We start from the raw sequence: 20959 nt of genomic DNA on the forward strand, positions 1-20959 counted from the left end.
TCTGTGCGTTTGAAAAACTTCAGGAGGACTGCTGTCATAAAGTTGGTTTTGTAATCCTCTGAGGCGATGCACAAATCATTCTAGAAACGCTTTCAACCAGACATGCGTCTTTAGTATCGACTTGTATAACACGTTTGAGTCTGTCTTTTGTCTATGTCATGTTGATTTTTGTCAGTTTTGTTTACGGATGCTACCAAATATGTCCAATGTTGATCATTTCTCTTCTCTTTCTCCCCCTGCAGGACGAATGTCATAGGATGAACACTGCTGGTGGGGTGTGTCTGTCTGTGCTGTCCTCCCTCCTGGCCGTGGCTGGGGCCCTGGCTGCTCTGTCTGCCCTCGCTCTAGCTCCTCTCTCTACCCTAGCTGAGGTTGCCTATGGGGCTGCCGAAAGCATCCCCAGCACAGGGGCAGAAGGGGGCCCCTCACCCATCTCCTCACCATGCTCCAGCCTTGTAGCAGGGGTGCTCTATGGTTCTTTCTCCCTACGGGAGCTTTTTCCCTTCAGGACACCTGGTTGTTCGTGGTCCTTGGAAAATCCAGATCCTACAAAGTACTCCCTCTACCTCCGCTTCACCCGAAACCCTATCATCTGCCAAATGCACCACCCCATGCTCCTGTCTCTTGACCACCACCTAGTCAATCAAAGCTGCCCTCTCCATCTACAAACGGCAACGGCCAGGGATCAGGAGATCATTGATCTCTGCGGCAGCCCCTTGAACTCAGACAGACCCTACTCCTTCCTGCAGTTTGATAAAAACTTTGTTCAGTTATGTCTGACGAGACACCCTGCTGCAGATGAGCCTCAGGTAACAAAGGAATTGGTGGAGCAGAGGCTGGTGGAGGTATTGCTCATTAACAACGAGAACTCCAGTCAGTTCACCTGCGGCGTGCTCTGTCGTTGGTTTGAGGAGTGTCTGCGGACGGACCCCAATGGGAACCAGGAGACCTCTGATGGGGATGTTTGTGGGATGACGCAAACGGGCTGCATTTGTCCTAATCACAACATCATGGCGCCGCCGATTCCTCTACTTCCGGAGACACCGCACAGTTTCAGCAACGGTTCCCTCGTCCCTGATGACTGCTGTGTAACCGAACTTCATTCCAACGATGCAATCGCCATAGCACCGAGAGACGTCAGGCAAGGTAGGGTTTGTGATTCAAGTTTTTTCTGTCTCGCTTACACCATTTTCATATCGGTTCTGTGCAGCTCTTTATTTAATACAACGTGCATTGATACATATTGAAATGGCACGTGGGTGACCGAACATTGTTGATATTCAAAGGTTTTTTTTTTATCTCATATGTGCAGTTGTTTGCCTGTGTACTCGACAAACAGACGAGAGAAGTTCTTCTTGTTTTCCTGTCTTTTTATATCACCCCGGGGAGGTCAAAATTCTCTGCTTGATAGAGAATTTATTATTTGAATTTTGTCTTGTGCATGTTGCCCTTTAATTAAAAACCGAGGCAGTTCAAAGGAAGCCTTTTAAAGCTCTCATCAAAAGATTAGTAATGCCTGACAGAAATTCTGCCTTTTGATCTATATTTTAGAGATTCCCCCATGTGGGCAAGAGGTGTGGCTCCTACAGTACTAGTTTACAGGCAGCACATCATTGTGTGCGTACGGCACAAGTGCGTGAAATGGTCTGTTTACACAGTGCGGAGGGGATCAGATGCGCAACGACGGGCACAAATTTGCGCAAATGGTCATTTATACATCGATAAATTGAACATGAAGCAGATAATCCGTTTATACACAAGATGATTGCTTCTTTCATTTGCATAATTTCTTGTGTGCCTTAAGCAATGTACATAAATAATCGGTTTGCAGAAACAGAAATGTGACAAGCGCACACACTGAAGCTTCTTTAATCATTTGCCTTCATCACTACCACTAGGTTATCTATTCCATTAAAATCACATTGGATGAATATATTTAATATACAGGTTATTCTGAATTGTCTTTTCTTTGTCTCTAATTGAACATAAACTGCCAGGCCTCTTTAAGAGCAACCACATTTATGTGGTAGCAGGATACCTCTGAAAAACTTGGCCTGAATAGTAAACACATCTGTAGAACTCCAGGGAGAGTTTCGCCTAGCTTCTAGGAAGGTTATTTTTGTTTAGGCTTTATGCAGCTGGAGATCACATCATCTAATAAGTTCACAAAGGGAGAAATAAGGAGGCAGACAAATAACTGATGGTGAGATAGTCTTTCCCCTATTTTACTTTAGTATAATGCAGTAGCGATTATAGCAACTCTGAGCTAACAGGAAATGTCTGAATCATACCAGTTCACCGAGTTACTAAGGAACTATATCATATGACTTGAACCTGGTTTATTATTTGCTCTTATCTCTCACTAGCTGGCCAGAACTTCATAGAAGCCTTGCTGGCCTTAAGGGTGTGGTCAAGCCTTACAATAGGACATCAAGTTTCAACATCGTCATTATCCGATGTCTCATTGTGTCTGTATGAGACATTTAGCTGAGCTTAAATGTAAAGTTTTTTGTTCTTCTATGTCTTCTGTGCAGGAATACATTTTAAATTGTGTTTTTTAAGTTTATTTGGGATAAATGTAGGACATTTATTTTCTGAATCTCAACAGTTGTCCTAAGATATGGTTGATCAGAACAGGTGTGAGATACAGGCTTGAAAAGAGCTGTCTTCCTGTGTGATGGCCAACCGCCCCTTTAGCCATATGGTGAAAATCTCCATCATCCATGGGGATCTTGAAGAAGAGCCAATCCTCTTCCATGATGAAGAGTCAGTTGAGGCGATTCAGCTATTTGATCAGGATGCTTGCTGGGGAGTTCCCAATTTCTATATCATGTCCCACTTTGAGGAGAACCTGGGACAGCCAGACACGGAACTGACAGAACCGATCTTTGCGACCCAGTATGAGATGAGCAGCAGATGGATTGAATCTGACAAACAAATTATGCAATCTGTAGGCCTGACTTTAACTCGTCTGAGATGGGGTGAATGTGAATGATTGTAATGATAAATCCATCACCCACCAAGTCTGACATGATTTTGATGCACGCTGTTGCCATGCATGACAACATACATGGCACAGAAGCACAATCATAAATGATCTATTGCTGATAGAGGTAGTTACAGATGCAAATTGGCATTAGTTTATCAACTGGAGGGCTAGTGACACTATCTGCAGCTAATTTTTCATTGCTAATTAATTACCAGATACATGAGTTCAGCGCATAAACTCACACTCCTGTGTTCACTTTTCTATCTTTTCTATCTGATTCTTTTTTTATTATTCTAATATGGATTCATCTTGATCTCAACTGTCAGTGAACAAAAGCTTTAGTGATTAATGATTAATACTTAATTGATTTATATAACTATATTAAAGAATCATACTTTGATTCCAATGAGAGGAGGTTAAAAGGAAAAAAGTTTGAAAAAATGACCTTCGACGGGCGTCACTGTTGCTGCCATTGCCATTTTCACAGTGGGGATTGTAAGCAGGGATTGATTATATTCAGTTTTATTTGTGCCACACATAGCCTTTTACAGGTCAGCCAGGAAGTTTGAATTTAGCTCCTTTTGACCAGATCACCTATTTTAAATTGTGGCAAATTGCAAAAGGAAACGTCCAGTGGAGTTGTTCTTTCCGTAGAGAGTACTTTGCAAAGAAAATATAAGGGATACATAGTTTGTGCAATTGGTCTCTCTAAATTCTTGCTAAGTGTGAGTGTGTGTGTGCATGGTTGTTTGTCCTGTCTGTCTCTGTGTTGCCCTGTGACAGACTGGCGACCTGTCCAGGATGAACCCCGCCTCTTGCCTGGAACGTTAGCTGTAGATCGGCACCAGCACCCCACTAGGGACAAGGGTGTTAGAAAATGGATGGACGGACATAGTTTGTGCTTAGATAATTCAATTTAGTAAAAATTATATTTACTGTTAGCAATGCATTCATCTACTAAAGGTGTGCAATACTTTTGTTGTTGATCGGGTACCAAGTAAATCCAGGGCTTGCATCGTCGATACTAACTCTGATACAGATACCTTTTTTTTCTTGAAACGCCGTTATCATTGAACAATTTGGTGATTTGACTTTAAATGATTGATAAAATACAAGAAAAATATTTATGGAAAAATGCTGTTTTTATTTAGTGAGTGAAATATAATTATATAAATATAATTTCTCTTAAGAAAAATTTAAGAGAAATTTCTCTTAAATTTCTAAAACACACCAATGTATTTTTTTTATGTCTTTTAGGATAACTTAGTCTGTACTCTGCATCTAACCTAATTGGAATGCTATTTTCTCTTCAGTTAACACAAAAGCGTAACCATATTCTGTCATATTAATATTTCATGATTGAGGCATACATCTTTACATAAGTGTACATTTATGAGCTTCAGTAAGATATTTTTTCATCTGCTTGCATAGATAATGGCTTAATCGGTATGCTAAAATTAAAATTTCAACTCCGCTCACAGATTAAACTGTGAAAGCTGGGAGAGCGAGGTGTGCTGTTTGCCTAGACAGTTTTGGAGTGAATCTGCAGTGGTGAGGGAATTAAACAGATTGTATTTGAAAGAAAGCAGACGTTCTGAATGGAAACATTAAAATACGGTATGGAGTACTGCTCTCGAATTAAAAATGCATATTTGACATTTTAATCTCGGTGAAAGAAATTGAGCAATTTACTGGACAGAGAAGAGAAATTGCAAACGTTGATCTGATACCAATACTCATCTCGGTGTCAATGGTACTGATATAAAGATCGACATGCCCAGTTCTACTATCTGCCTACCAAAACCAAACAAAACAGTCACACTCGAAAGAACAATTTAGAATATCCAATTAAACTAACATGCATTTGGTTGGACTGTGGGAGGAAACCAGAGTAAATCTAGCAACCATGAGAATTGTTACTTGCGCTGAATTAAATTTTGCAATGACAAAATTATAGTTAGCACAGCTGTGGGTGACCTGTGGAAATAGAAACACTATGTACCTGCAGAAAATGATTATAATAAGGAGAATTACATGCAGAAGTATTTTGGTCCATCTTTCCACTGGAAAGAAAATGTAAAAAAATATTTGAAATAAATGTCTCTCATATGACAGTTTGTAGTTCATCTGCAGTGTTTTTAGTTTGAGGTCCTAGGTCTCAAAATTATTTGCTAATCTGACACTGGACTTATTTGAGACCTATAACTACATACAATATGGATAAAAAACATGTTTTCATTTCCATATAAATTAGATACTAAGGAGAAAAAGAAAACACAATAGAAACTGCAAACCAAGCTGACTATTTTTATCCAACCCTTTCATCTCTATTTTAATTTATTTCAGAAATGCATCATTTATGTACGCTTATGTATTGTGAATGTTTGTACCTGGCTTCGTTATTAGGAGGCTTCAGGTGATGTATATCGGAGGTTATGAGTTTATAAACCAAAGGCGGTTGCATATAGCTAGAGTATTATTTTTATTTCATTGTATTCTTTCTTTTTTTTTCATTCTTGCAATACCACCACATTCAGCAGGTGGCACTGTCACCTCAGAAAGTTTTGTAAATACCAACTGGTTGATGTGTTTTATGTACACAGATGTAGCAAATGCAAATGCGTCAGTATTGTCAGTTGGTCTCTGATGCACTGGTTATATTTTCCTACCTGATTTGAATTTTTCTCTGAAATATTCATACCTCAAGAGAAGAGATAATTTATAACTTAGATCATGTTACATGGAAAACATAAAGTGGTATGTCTGCTGCATCTATATGTTCTGTTAGTTTTATATTTTCTCCATCTACCTCTCCAGGACAGATTTATATTTGACTTTCCTGCTTCTCTACAGTGCTATTTGATCTTCACATGGAAACACTTAGTCTATTTTTATATGCTGATATAAAGGCTGAACCTTTAAACTTTTATAAACTTGTAAAAAGACAGAAGACATGAATTGAAACTTCCAGGCAGATTCTAATTTTCTTTTTTTTAATAGTGTTGCTACATTTTTTTTTACCCTTATTTTCTTTTAGTTGGTGTCCACCGTTAGAATTTCTTATGGTAAAGGTTGTGAAATAGAATAGATTTGGTGGTTCAGTATATTCAGGTTCCACGGGTAACACAGACTGCAACCCTCAATACTTCATGTTGCATAATCCAGCCGTTTAGCCTTCAGTGGATACAGCTGTTATGGGTCCCCAACATTTGAGGTGTACGGTAGAGCACCGTGGCACAGTCTTGCCAGGGAACCAAAATGGATTTGAGTTAATCAAGAAATGCAATCCCCTGTATATCTCAACCACTTCTGTGATCAAATTTGTAGGATATTTATCCCTTTTCTTTATTATTCATTATATTGCTCATGTGCTGGGATGCATGTGCTCGTACGGAATAGGTGCTGCTGCTGTCAGAGTGATGGATGATGGATGCTGCACTCGCCCCTTTGTGTCGTAGTGATTGAGAACCGGAGGATGTACAAGGTTAAAGCTATGATCTGAACCAGGATACAGAGAGCCCTTTAACTGTGAAAGTCATGGACGTCACCCCTTCTGCTCCTGGTGGAAGAGGCTGAAGAATTTGAAACTTTGAAATTGTTTCTGTAATAAATTGTAGAAGTAACTGGGTCAAATTCTTCCTAGCGTAGGTTAGAAAACATTATTCAAGAAATGTCTCGAGACTATTAGTTTTCTTTCGCAAAGAATAAACCTCTTCAATAATAATAAAATGGAACATCCAGTCCCTTGTGTGGCAGTATCTACCACAGCGGTCAGTCAATATAAGTATTAAATGTTTTTTTTTTCCTTTTGTAAGCGTTCTTGTCATATTTTCCACATGCCATCACGTTATTTCATGGTGATTAATGATGTAAAGTAGGGCTGAAACAATTCTTCGAGTGATTCGAGTACCTCAATTATTAAAATTCCTCGAGGAAAATTTACCTGCCTCCAAGCTTCGTTAATTTATGTTTTATTATTTAGCGCACTGTGTTCCGGCCCGAACATTATTTGCGTTGCGCGTAGCTCTGACTTCTGCCTCTGAGTTGTTGACGAAAGCTAAGTGTTAGCGGCATAACGTCCAATTTTCAAGTTCGGCCCATGGGGATTTTATTGATTGATGATAAAGCCCGGGTTTTCATCTTTTTTGGAGGACCAATAGGCATCCTTAAAAAGATATACCTTATACCTTTTTGTAAATTAGCATTTGGCCACACTCGACTTTATTGCTTGCTAAATGGCTAATGCAATTAAAACTGTCAAATTACTGCATGTAAACTTGTGAATTATTGAAAGGTAAACATTATGTTCCTACTGAGGTTTCAGCTCCATTATGTAGCTGTCTTGTTGAAAAACCATGTCTACATGTAAGCATAAGAGCTAAATGCTTATCTTGAAAGTTATGGAAAACAGTTACGGATTTGATTTTTTTTATTCCACCCAGACAGGATTGCATATTTCCCTATATGTGCACTACTGAGGGCACATATAGACACAGCAGACTGGAGTCTGTAGGAAAAGAATCACAGAGAGAATTCATTAGGATTTTGGAGACTCTTGGGGCCAAATCACTCTAGCCATGAGCAGGAGCCCGGTAGTCGCTCACTTGCAAACACTTTCTCACACTCTTTTCCACACATGCGGCTCATCTTCTCCTCGTGGAATACCAACAGCTACACTGTTAATTAGAGCAGAGAGAATAGTGTGAATTTTATTGTTTGTGTCGGTAGCAGCATGGGTGAGAGGTTTTTATTTTCATACTGTTCTGGTGCTGGGTGCATACAGGTGTTTTTGATGAGCCTTTACCAAAACACACGTAGACAAAATGAAAAATGGAAGTGCACACACGTGCCCATTGCTTTTGACAAAGAGTAATTGTGCGATGTGGAATACAGTTGCTGTGGAGATTTTTCCTAAAAAGAATGGACTAGGATTGTGTGCGTTTTTAAAGGACTACTCAGGGTGAGTGTGGCAGCAGAATTAGTATTCTGTACTCTTCAGCTATAGCTCTCTCACTCAGCACTGAGCCCCTTTATGTTCCAGAAGAGGTCCCTACACACACACACCCCGACACACACGCGCAGTGCACGCCCGCACACGCATACACACGTAAACAATGAAATCTTTTCCTGGTTTCTCCACAGGTCGCTTTGTATCAGAATGGATTGGTTTTCAGCACATGAGCCAACTTCCTGTTGATGCCATTAAAAATGTCATAAATCAAGGTAAACTGAAACTACAGCACGTATCTTCCATTAAACAGAACCCTTTGCCCAGCTCCAGTGTACACTGCCAACATCATAGCTTAAAATGTGTGCTGCAATACAGTAGTACCGTAGGTGTACCTGCTTAACACCAAAAACCTAAAAAGATCGCAGGATTGTTACTGTTTTTTTTTTTTTAACTGTGACCAATTTTTCATTATTAATAAAATCAACAGCCAGAAAAGTTATATGAAATTCTCGAATTAAATACAATTGGTGTTCAGTACAGTTTTAATTGTGCTTTCTCTCAAAAGTCAGCTACAGTTCAACGAATTATCTGTGTGGTTTTATACATACATACAGTAAAACAATGCCTTTGTTTGTTATTGGAGGAACATTTTCATATGCTGCATTTTACTGACTGAAACAAGCAGGATTAAAAGGAAGAAAATAACAGAAAATTGCCCTAAAGGCACCGATTTTGGAAAATTCAAATATCTGTGCTGCTAATGAGAATCGGAATATGCAGCTTTATTTGAAAGGTTGGCAGGAAGGATCAATTTAAGATGCAAGCTTACATTGAGTTTCGGGGAAGGAAACTTGAGGTAACTGGTCTTAATGCTCCATACGGTCCATGCATGTACTTTGTCCCATATTACGCTTTTATGTCAGCCTTTAAAAGTACTTCTACAACATAACTAACTTCAGACTCTAAGTCAAACTCAACCTTTGATATAGTGGTTATTGGCTAACCACCAAGAAAGGCATCACCACATGATGCTGTCAACAAAGGCATAGTTTTCATGATGATGTGCAAATTTGGCGTTTCTGCACACAGAGCATTTTGCATGGTTCCTGTTTTTTCTTGACTGAGTGGGCTGTACACTGCTTAGTTTTGGCCCTTCACACACAATCCTTGTAAAATATATTCAATTCATTTACAGGGAGAGCAAAACTCCACCTTTAGACCTCAACGGATGTAACTGGTAGACAGAATAGCATGAAACCAAGGGTTGACACTGAACAGCAACAGCACCTGAACCAGACCTGTGTCCAGCAAAAAAAATGTATCACGCTAAAAAGTGAATTCTAGTAAACAGAGAAAGGAAGGAGATTTCAAATGGAGAGTTGAAGTCTGGATCAACATTTGAGGAGATGAAGCGAGCCAGATTTGGTTGAAGCACCAGTGAGCCAAAGAGACCTCCCAGTGCACAGTAGCCTTCTGAGACCGCATGCATGCATTCATGTTCATATGTGAAGTAGGAGAGCATCTGACACCGTATATAATAAGAGCTAAAGACTAGATGGAAAAAAAGCCTGAGAGCTACAATGTGTCTCCAAAGGCTCCTGTAGCTTGTGAATGGATGTAGGGCAATTCCATAATAATGGAATGCAGAGATACATTACAGCAGCACACGGACGCACACTCACACTACTATAGTTTATATCACTCTCTGGGCCACTGACTCCCAGTCAAGCTCCACTGAGTTCATGTGATCGATTAACTGCAGAAAATAGACGGGCGTCCCACAGTGCACCTGTGCCCTCAGTGATGTGACACAATTGTGAAAAGCCTGCATTTTTCAATGTGCTGGTGTATGTTTGTGTGTGTGTGTGGGCGCGAGCAAGCATATGTACTGTATTTGTTTCGAAGTTGCAGTTGCGTGCTGATTTAAAAATGCTCAACTGTCAACCTCAGACTGCGCAAATCTGACAAAGTTGATATTTTAACTGAACCCCACTCCGGTGGTTTGAAAAACTAAACTAATAATAATAATAATAAAATATATATATATATATATATATATATATATATATGCATATTTTGCTTGCTCACTGATTTTTCATACATGTACCCAATGTGTCAGTGTATTGGCAAGAATGAAGTTCAGCGTGAACAAAGTCGTGACATCCCGTTTGGTGCAAGTTTGATTTAAGCAGCCATGTGTGGAGACTTGAATCATGGTTCACCTGTGTGAGAAAATATTGTTTTTCTTTGTGTCACCATTTTCTGTGTGGAGTAATTTCAACACCTTCCACAGCAGAAACCGTCAAGCCATCTGGAGACGGGAGGTTGAATCTGAGCTTTTGGTTCATCTTGAACCATAGAAGTAAATTTTAATTAAGATATCGAATAGACATGAGTCTTTGGAAATTAGCATTGACAAACGGAAAAAGACGCACAAAGAAACTGTTGCATGTGGATACAAAATCCCCTCCGAGCAGTTTGACTTGCTTCAATGATGCGCATTAGGAATAAAAGTAAAATACAACACTGCTTCCCCACTGACAAGCATGCCCTGTGGAGATTTCTGGGTAAACACAATAAATTTTAACTCCAATTCTTTGCTGTTAACCTTAAGGCTTAACAACGGCAATAAATTCATTATTGTTTCTCATAAAACATGTTAATATAAAACAGTATTTTCCCCATCTCTTTGTCACTATCCAAGAGTCTCTACCTCTAATAAGCTTTGGAGGTCTGCAATTGTACACTGAAAAAAGAAAAACCGCCATTTTATGAACAGTACTTTGTGCGATTGTTGCTTTGCATGAGCAAGCATTGTGTTGTACTCTGTATATTTTATTGGGATTATATTTGATAGACTAACATAAATTAGTGATGTTGACAACAAACACTGTTTGGAAGAAAATTAATACTACATGATTTACATGACAGCGATGGCATAATTCTTTGGGGAGTACTACTGTACACTTAGGGACATGCAGGCTGCTGAGAGCGATTGAGTTGAGATGAAAACATGTTGGAAACTGCAAAGACCTCAAACATGCTTGGTGTTGGTGTATCACATGAACTCCATTTAAAACAAATTGCTTATCCAGTGTTATCAGGATGTGAAAAGGAAAATAAAATTGTAGCTTTTGTACCAAAGAATATCTTGAATAAATGTAGTGTACTTTAAATTCAACCATGCAAAGTTCAATCCTGTGACTCATGTGCTGACTAACCAGCCAGCTGAGCCCTCAGTAGTCCTTTCTTTACATCCTTTTGCTTCTGCATAAGCATGTACATCACAGCTGCATTTCAATTGGATTTTACAGAACCATAATTACTTTTCAGCAGAATACAGAGATTTAACATGTGCAAGGTTTCAGACCAGGAATGGAATGGTACTAAAGTAACATAGTGGTTGACAACTGCTGGTTATGTTGTGACCCTGTGATCGTGCTGTGTGTGTATCTTCCACCCATTTTCAGAAGCGAGGTGATGCTATTTGTCACCAGCAGAGACACACTGAGACATACAGGAGGTTACTGATACCAAGCAGCAAGGAGCATAACGGATTGTCTGTCATTATGCAAATGTTTTTCTTTTTTGTTTTTCCAGGGGATTTTTGCATGACAGAATGAAGGTGAGCTATATTTTTATGTTGTTGCCTCAGTGCATTTAAGTTCAAGTGAAAAACAGGGCTATGCATTTATGTGGTTCTGCTGATGGTTGATGAAGCCTTGCTTTATGCCCTGTCCATCACCCACACCTCTTCCTAACCCGTACGATGTCCTTCATGAAATGTGGCATGGGGACACTCTTTCCCCAGAAATGTCTTCTCATGGGACCTCATTTGTGTTCATCTGGCTTGACGTGAGGAGAATCTGTTTGCCAGGAACAGCCTTCAGTGATAGACAAGGCTATTTATTCTAATACACCAAGGGAGGCTTTCCAGAAGCACACTCACACACACCCACATACACACACACATTATAGCGCTTACATTGTCCTCCACAAATATTCCCCCCCCCAAAATTTTTTTCTTAAATTGTCTATGTTTTTATTTTTAAGTTATCTAGCTGTCTAGTCTTTTCACTTCACGCAGTGGTATGTTTGTTCAAACTATTGCTGCCACAAGTGTTTACACGAGTCTAATGTAGTCAGCTGGCTTTAATTGACTTGATAAATCCTGTAGTGTGAGATCCATCATCAGGTTCAATTGTGTCATGATGACAGAACATTTACAGGAACCGGTCTCCTTACTTGAACCTCAAGTCTCTATGGGGATTATAAGTTTTGTAAGGTGGCCCCAGCCTTGGTTGAGCTGGAGGGAGCGTTTCGCCATATGGTAAATGTGGCTTCTTTAAGGGTATCTTCAGTTTGATAATAATAGATATTTTTTTTGTAAATCTCCCATTCCATCTATCCCCAAATGGTTTCCATTGAATTTAGTTAACAGGCACATGCAGCATGTTCCAGAATAGAAGAATCTCTGGAAAAAAGTATTTTGTCAGCTGATTATCTGTACTGCTTTCATGTGGTACAGTGAGATCCTCAGTCAAGAGGGGGTACCTGCTCTAACGTCTCCAATTTGGCAACTGCAGATTGATCTCCCCAGGTGGAGAGAAAGAGTCTTCTCTACTTTGATGTATAGAAAACACCTCAAGTGGGATCTTTTTGCCCTCCCAGTAAATTGAAAGCCAACTGGACTGCACAGAGTAAATATTCTGAAAGACTAAAATGTTCGTCTACATTTCACAGTCCCATATTTGGTGCCGCCTTGTAAACTCTACACAGTCAAGATATCGCAGAAAAGAGATGTGTCCTTTAAATACCTTTTTTGTTGTTCTTTTGGCCCATCTCTCACTAGTCCCATCTTGTGGTCAGCATCAGAAACGCCCTCAATTTTGGCCAAAGATGAACCTGTGTTTTCGTGGACAGCCTGCTGGGTCCACTGGTTCAGTTCAGTTAAATTATTTTAGACCTCTCACTTGACTAGAAAATGCACAGAGTCACAAGAGCATACTACAAGAATTCTCCTTCACAAGTGGGTGTGTAGTAGGAGGGAACAGTGTTTACTGCAATGTCTGGCAGCACAGTGGACAAAGAATACAAGAGCCTGACAGGAAAGGGGATGTGTTTGCTGATGTGTGTGTGTGTGTGGGTGGGTGTGTGTGAAAGAGAGGAGGACAAGTGATCCGGTGTGCTAGCATCTGCTCCCGGTATCTTACATTAACCCCCCATCTTGTCTCTAAACATCACTGGCAAACGGCTGTGTCACGCTGGGCTATGAGTGACAGTCACTCCTGCCCTTGCTAAGTCAAAGTTAAAACAAGTCCAACTACCACATCCTCTTCTCTCTCCCTGTCTCTTGCTCTCATTTGTCAGTGCACATTAGCATCACCAGCCAGTGTGTGGCAATTAAGTATACCCCTGGGCAAGGAGGCCCTATTTAGAAATCATTACAAGACAAGGAAAGCTTGCCCCATGAGTTTAACAAAAACACACGGGGAAGTGCACCTCAGCGTATGTCTGTGTATGCGTGTTTGCCAAGTGCGTGTTGGTGGCTGTCTGTGCGTTTCCCACTCCAACCATCCGTCATTCCACTCCGCTCATCCGTGGCTCTTTGCTAGCGAGATAAGTCTCAGGCGATCTCCAGCTGTGCTCAGAAACCTCCCCTCCCCAGTTCCTTCCCTCCATGCCGCCTTTGAGATCGTATCATCTGCATGGGAGAGTAATGAAGCAGAGGGGAAACACCGTGGACAACAACTTATTCGGTATTTATAAATGTGTTTTTGCGGACATGTATAGGAAATATTGGAATAAAAATGGACTTTGTAGCTTTTCAAGAAGTCATGAGGGAGAGTTTTAGATCTCCTTTCTTATGCCCTTGACTGGGTGTTCAGTGTATATAGGTGTGTGTCCTATCTTATGTTTAGGATTAGTGGGATTACTGACCTCCCAAGGTAGATATTCTTATTCTAAAATCAGTTTCCTACTGTTTGCAATATCTGCTTCTATTGATGCTATCAGCTCTTTGTGAGCCGTATTGGAATATTACAAACAAAGGTTATGCACAACAAAAATAAAATAATTCTATTTTTGACTTTGGTGCATTTATTTAGTACTCAAAACAGTTCTTATTGCATTATAAAATATTGGACTTTAGTTTTTTTAATTAAGAACTAAAATAAAGTGTTAGATGAATAAAGTAAAGGTGGCCAACATAAGGTTTTGCGTCCTGCATGTTTCATACATGTTCCTCTTCTAACAGCCAATTGAAATGGCTAAACGGACCCATATAGGATGTCGGCAAGTTCTGCAGATGTCTGATAATAAACTATTCATTGTATTCAGGCATAATGAACCAGAGACAGTTTAAAAATAAGAAGAATGGAAGCAGAAACAGTCCATTGGGATTGGGTTGGATAACCCTTTGTTTCAGCCTCAAAAACTATTACATTCATCCTGACATCAATCCTTTCACTCCAATCTTTGTTGTTTGACAACTTTCTACTTCTTTGTCAATGCTGAGCTTGTCTAGTACTCATTATTCAACTAGCTGAGTGAAGAGAAAGTGTTGATGGACACTAGGAATTTCTGAAGAGGTGAAGGTGTCCGCAGCATTATACAACGGTTTCTGAAGTGAAATGAGTGGATGGACACACTGACCATTTCCAGATCCAATTTTTTATTTGCACTTAGCTATTGCATTTGTGGCTGGAATAGTGTAACCCAGTTAGCCTGACACAGACAGCACAGTAGCAGCTAACAGATAAAGTTTGCCCAGCCTCTTTCTTCAGGTAGGACAGGGTGACAACTGGAGAAAAAAAATGCTGATCGCTCGCAAAACATTCTATTTCTTCCGAACATAGATGTTGTCTTGTTTTTATTTTATTTTTCCCTTGAGAGCTGCTTTAATTTACACAGGGGAACTCCTACACATATTTTAAATAAAAGATAACCCTCTGAAATTTTTTTTTTTGCTTAATAGTACAAGAGAGCATTAAAACTGACAAATTTTTTATTACATATGTCGAGATTGAAGCATATGAAAAATTGATCATCATGGGATGGTTTTTGATATCCCCCAGCCCTATATGTGCAATAACATTTGTGAATGTCACAAGAATATGACTTGCAATAAATTGGCAGTTTTTCTGCTTTGATTTCACAACTGCTCTCCAAACGAGTAGTCTACCACCTAATGAAAAAAAGTTTTTCAGATTGACCCTGTGTGTTCTCAAAGAGGATCACATACACCTGTGATTCTGCGTTCAGCTGCTCATTTAAATGTTCTATTGAAATTTAAAACAGTAGTATATTTTTTATGAAAATAAAATGCATGACATTAAGTGTCTGAAAGTAAAAATTGCTTTCCAGCAAGCAAACAATTCATAATTGCTGAATTAGGGTGAAAATAACAAATTAATGAATAAGGTTGCAGTAAAAACAAACATTTTGGTACCAGATGTGTGAAAATGTGACTCAGTGCTTAAACTGAATGTGCCCCTAGAAATGTGCATATTTATATCTGATTGTCAAGCACTTTCTGTAAACCTGATGAAATTTTATGGAAAATAATAAGCCAACTCCAATTTTGAGCTATAAATATAGACAATCCCTATTTTTTTTCAGTCTGATTTATTGGTTGTACTATAACAAAAAAATGATATTAAAGTAAAAATTAGAGAAGAGCAACTTTAAATTTCAAATGAATGCATTAATTAAGAAATAATAGCAGTAAATCTGCCAGGTGTTTTTCTTCTAATTCTTTTGTTTTTTGGTAAAAGGATAAACAGTGGGAAAAAAAATTGCTCACACACAAGAAGCAAGGAAAAAAAACATGCCTGGAAAAGACAGGAAGGGTATGATTGGATTTATGAAGGTTATGTAGTTTATGAGGAGCAGTCCCATAAACCCCTATGTATCAAATTGAGCCAACTATAATCTGTTCCCAAAAAATCTAGCGAAAAAAACTCTGAATAGTTATTTTCCAAAAGTTGCCAAGGTCCTTGAAGACAATCCAAGGAGCTATTCTTTTACATGCTCATGCAGAACAGCAGCCAGTCACATTTACATAAGCATGTATGACTAAAATGAAATAAATTTGGACAGAAAATCTCCTACTCTGGATGAAATTGTAAGTTTTTGTGTTAATTAGTCTGGTTTTTTCCTAACTTCACTCTTTCCTTTGGACTCTTTTTTTTTTTTACCATGTTTAAAGTCAAAAGAACAATATTTTAGAAGTATCAATTGGTGTGCATTGGCAACTGAAAATATCGCATGCAGTTTTACTTGATAAAACATTATAGCTCAATTAAGTTCTATTAAGATTTAAAATGGGCTTTAAGTCAAAGGTTCAAGAACTGAATGAAAACCTGGATATTTGAGTGAATTGGATTTCTTGGGTCTTTTTTTGGTGGGGGTGCGGATGCTGGTGAAAAAATAATGCAGACCATTTTGTAAAGACTCTGGAACGGCAGCAAACATTTTTCAAAGCTAGAGTGAAAAAACATTCAGTTGACACTTTAATTTACTTACATTTGATGAATTCTTTTACATGGTTAAGTAGGTGTGATAGTCAACAGGAAGCTAAAGACAAAAGAACAAGAGAAAAGGAATAAAAACTCCAGTTACAGGTTGGCATTAATTATAAACTCTTCAATAGATAGGTTGTGTTGAATCGTAAGTTTCTCTGACTCTGTTTTGCCTTTGTAATAAATATGTAAATGCCTAATTGTCTGAGAAACTTTGAATAATGATCCCATTAGCCTTTTCAAATAAATAATTGTTGGTGGACCATTAGTGTTTTATTGCCTTTTTTTATTATTTGGCTGAGTGGAGGAGGGGTTGGATACAGTAATCTGCATAAAAATTGCATCTAATGTGGTGTTGGAAGAAGTTAACTTCATCACCTACAATTTTGTCTAATGTTTTATTAAGCCACCTTAATGGTTACATGCAAATGAGGAGAGGTTTTATTCAAGAGCATTATAAATCATCAAGAGGGAAGGAGAGTTAAGGCAGCCACAAACAATTCAAATATATTGCTCACAGTCCTTCCCAGCCCCGGCTTGGATAAAAAGTTTATGATGCATGAACCCATTAATATATAAATAACTGGTGAAATAAGTGGATAGGAAAAAAAAAAAAAAAAGCACCTTGCCTTTTTGTTCGGCAGGGGACATAAAGCGAGGTATGCTTTCTCGCTCTTGCAGGAAATAAATGGGCTTGGGATTTATCGACACACTAGCTGTAATAAGCCTACTGTCACAGTCCAGCAGTTCTCTATGGCGGATTTAATACTCAGAGAAGAACAAACACTCATAGTCTCCGTCTTGGTCTCATTTTTGCCTCTTTCTCTTGCTGCACGAACGTTTACGTTGCCACTGCCAGCTTTCACTCTGAAGTGGTCAAGTGTGTAGTAGATGGCCATTTTGAGGAGAACATGTTCTGTGAAGATTTCCCGCTTAAGAAATCCTTATTTTATACGGCCTCCCCCTCGACAATCCAGAGATATAATTTCTGTTTACGCTAACACACTTGGCACAAAGCCACACTTCTTCCTCTGTCTGTCACTGGCGCACAGCTGCGTTGAAATTGTGTTTTGTTTATATGACAGTAAAATATTCACAGACAAAAAAAAAACAAAAAAAAACAAAAAAAGCTGTGAAAGCTGTCCATATAATCCTCCATAAACTGATATCTAAATCCATCACACGCATGTGAGCCCACACGAGCCCACGCCCGCTCAATGAGGGCTGACACCCTCAAGGGCATGGGGAGAGGGGGAGGGAGAATGACAGCAGCACCTGCAGGTGCTTGTGCTGGGTGCCAAACATCTTGCTTAGACACCAGTAGATATGCAAGCACAGAGTACCATATGCGCGGCACACACATACACACGCACACATGCGGATGGACAGACGGACACCGCTGCAGCTCCCAGACTGATGCTGCGGCTTGGGAGTTAGCATCGATCACCACTCGTCAGCATGTCCTCTATAACAAGCTCTGTCCCCGAAAGGACTGCAGCAAACCTGTCAGGGAGAGACACGAAAAGAGATTCGGGAAGGCAGGTGAAACATGCAGTTCTGTGAAAATGTGTTGGCCCCTCTCCCCCTTTACAAGCTTCTGGGTGTTTTGGTTATGTCACATTTATATGTATTTAGATCATAAAATAAATTAGAAATGATGAGGTGAAAACAAAAAAATAGTGATTTTCATTAGGTGATTGCATCTGACTTATTTGTTGGTGGCAAAAACTGGTTGAATGGAAACTCCTGGGAGGGTTCACTACTCTAAAGCCTTAGAAATGGTTTTCCAACACGTTTTTAGGCCTATACATGTCTAAGTTTTAGCCTACTTCATGTTATCAGATAGGTTCCAGTTAAACTTAATTTTCAATTCTGTGACATTTGGAAATCAGGCCTGGGAGAGAGGTTAGTGATTTTGAACCAAGCAAATTTAGTTAGTGACAATTAACTCATGATTTAGCAAGGGGGTTTATTACATTTTTATTTGTGGTTGGTTTGGTTATGACAACATTCTTCTCTTATTAAATTAAATCGACATTTAAAACTGTATTTTGATTTAAACTTTGGTTTTCTTTGTCTGGTATTAAAGCTTTCATTGGTAATTTAATACATATGTGTGACATAAGAACAAGAACTAAAAAAAAGAACATCCGCAAGCTTACCTTTTAACAGCACGGCACAGAGTGACTAGTGATTATTCCAAACTCCAACGACATTGGCTGTTTTGTTTTATTTATTTATTTTTTTCTGTCCTCCTTTAAGAGCACTTTTTATTATGAGAAAGAGCAGAGAGGCTGGTGCAGAAGCACTGATGATAATGATGAAGTATGTAGCCACCCTGCTAACGAGAGCACAGATCTGCCCTGAGTCTGATCTGCTATGCAAATTCCCCCCCCCCCACACACACACATCAGCAATGAATCAAAGGCATAGCAAACCAATGTTTCTTTTCACAGCACTTTAGCAAAGCCATCATTCACAAAGGACGCGCCAAAGGCACTCGCTCACACACACACACACAGAGTGGCAAGGACAGACTTCAGCACACCCACAACAGCTTTAAGACCACTTCTCGTGTTGCTATGATAACACGAACTCCAGAAGATATTTCGAACGCTTGTGCTATCCATGCGTGTGAGTTTCTGTGCATCTGCGCCGTTCTGTGGGTGTGACACTTCACACTACAATGGCCTCAAACTCTGAGTCAACAGTAACAAGGCTCCTGAGACAAAGTCCTCCAAGCTGATTCACTTGGAAAAGAAACATGGCAACATAAAAGAGCGTTTCTCCATAATCTGACCTCTGACCTTGCAACACACAGGTGTTCTAGCATCATAGTATTTTTTTTATTATTATTATTTTTTATTACTAGACAAAAAGTACTTTCTTTGTTGCCAGACTGAGGAAAACTGAGAATCTGTGAGTTCGGGCTCTAATTAATAGATAAATATGTTGTTCAAGGGAGTGTTTCTTTATTTTTCTCCTATTCTTTATCAATTCATGTGCCCCTGCTTCATTCGTTTGGTACATTGCCCCTTGTACGTTAAACACAACAGAGCAACCGAATGATGCTAATTTGCTCCAATAGAAGGTTAGACATGCTCCCATTCTGCTGCGAAGGATAACTCATGGGCCAGGAGGCAGAGCATTCATACCACAGCTAATTATTGCGCCCTCCACAATAATTGGCACTCCTGGTAAGAATGTGTGCAAAAGATTCACAAAATTGTTCCTTATGGGGATTCGGTGAACAGCAAGCCTCGCGTGTCACAGATCAAGCCGTTTTAAACATTTTAAAGCTCTTACTCTGACCTACGATATGAGCACATTTGTCGGATAATTTCTTTTTGCCTTACTTGAACGACATCATCTCCTGTCCTTCTGCTTTTGATGGATGTGTCCTGTCATTTGTATTCGAAGGAAAATGGGAAGGTCATGAATAATTCTTATTTTGAAAGTACCCTGTGCACCATTTTCAGCGTAATAAAATCATGAATTGTCATGTATTGGCGGCGCTATAACACTGCCACTGAATGGAGCAAGAAACACAAATGGTGACTTGCTTTTGAACTTTACTCATGATTTGGCTGCATTGTTATATAGCATAGTGACACAAATTTAGATTTCCAAACAAAAAAAAAGAAAAGAAGTACAGACATTTGTGTCTTTGTATCATTTTAACCACGAACACCCACATGCATGGAGTCGCATGTCATAAAACCAAGTCCACAGAGAACAGGTGGAGACAGGCTTTTAAGCCCGTTGTCAGATTAATAGCCACTTTCTCTCTGTGGTCAATAAATGCTTTAGGGAGTTCCCTAAAGGCTGTGGGTACATCCCTGCGAGTGTGCATGTGTGTGGCATATCTAACAGGTCTCATGGGTCAAACTGTCACCACAAAGATGGTTAAGCAGTTGGTTGGCCAGTGGGAAATCAATATGGATGTGATGAGGTTGCTCCGGTTGTGCATATTGTGCATATGGTTTCTTTCTGTCTTTTTTTTTTTAAGTCATAATTGCTCGTCCGTTTTTATGATTACTCGTTTTTTAAAAAAAAAATAAGATACTGTATCAGAAAATAAAAGATTACATTTATTCACAAGATATTTTTAAAAGGTGATAGGTTGGTACTGTATAGGCTGGAATATATGATTGGCCACAGCGAAACCAGGAACAAGTTCTGAAGGTTTTTTTTTGTTGTTGTTGTTTTTAAGTTATTTGTAGATCTAATAAGTATGGATTCTGGATTGATGCAAACATATCGGTCACAAAACCGCCCCTCAAAGTTTCAGAGGAGTTGTCTCCAAACCTGATCAGCTACCAGAGGATGTTCCCAAAGGCTGTTCATTAAAATGACTTTGTTATAATCCCACCTGACAAAACTGGGTTTTTGTCTGGCTCATCTAGTTAGAAATACAAACAATTGAATGTCATGAACTTTGTTTTAAGTGGGTTTCAAACATACGCAGCATTCAAATCTCATAAAAAAAAAGATGAA

The 20959-nt window shown here is 39.2% G+C and overlaps 1 protein-coding gene across 12 annotated transcripts in view; it reads left to right on the top strand.

Moving 5' to 3' along the window:
* adgrb2 (adhesion G protein-coupled receptor B2) overlaps positions 1–20959 on the top strand; it is a 264272-nt gene that overhangs the window by 75613 nt on the left and 167700 nt on the right. For all 12 annotated transcript variants that reach the window (XM_032580162.1, XM_032580165.1, XM_032580168.1 and 9 more), the window contains one exon: positions 243–1146. In XM_032580162.1, the coding sequence (XP_032436053.1) occupies positions 258–1146 (889 nt within the window). In that variant the 5' untranslated portion in view covers positions 243–257. The remainder of the gene's footprint in view (positions 1–242; positions 1147–20959) is intronic.

Source organism: Xiphophorus hellerii, chromosome 13, assembly GCF_003331165.1.
Source record: "Xiphophorus hellerii strain 12219 chromosome 13, Xiphophorus_hellerii-4.1, whole genome shotgun sequence".
Lineage (NCBI taxonomy): Eukaryota > Metazoa > Chordata > Actinopteri > Cyprinodontiformes > Poeciliidae > Xiphophorus > Xiphophorus hellerii.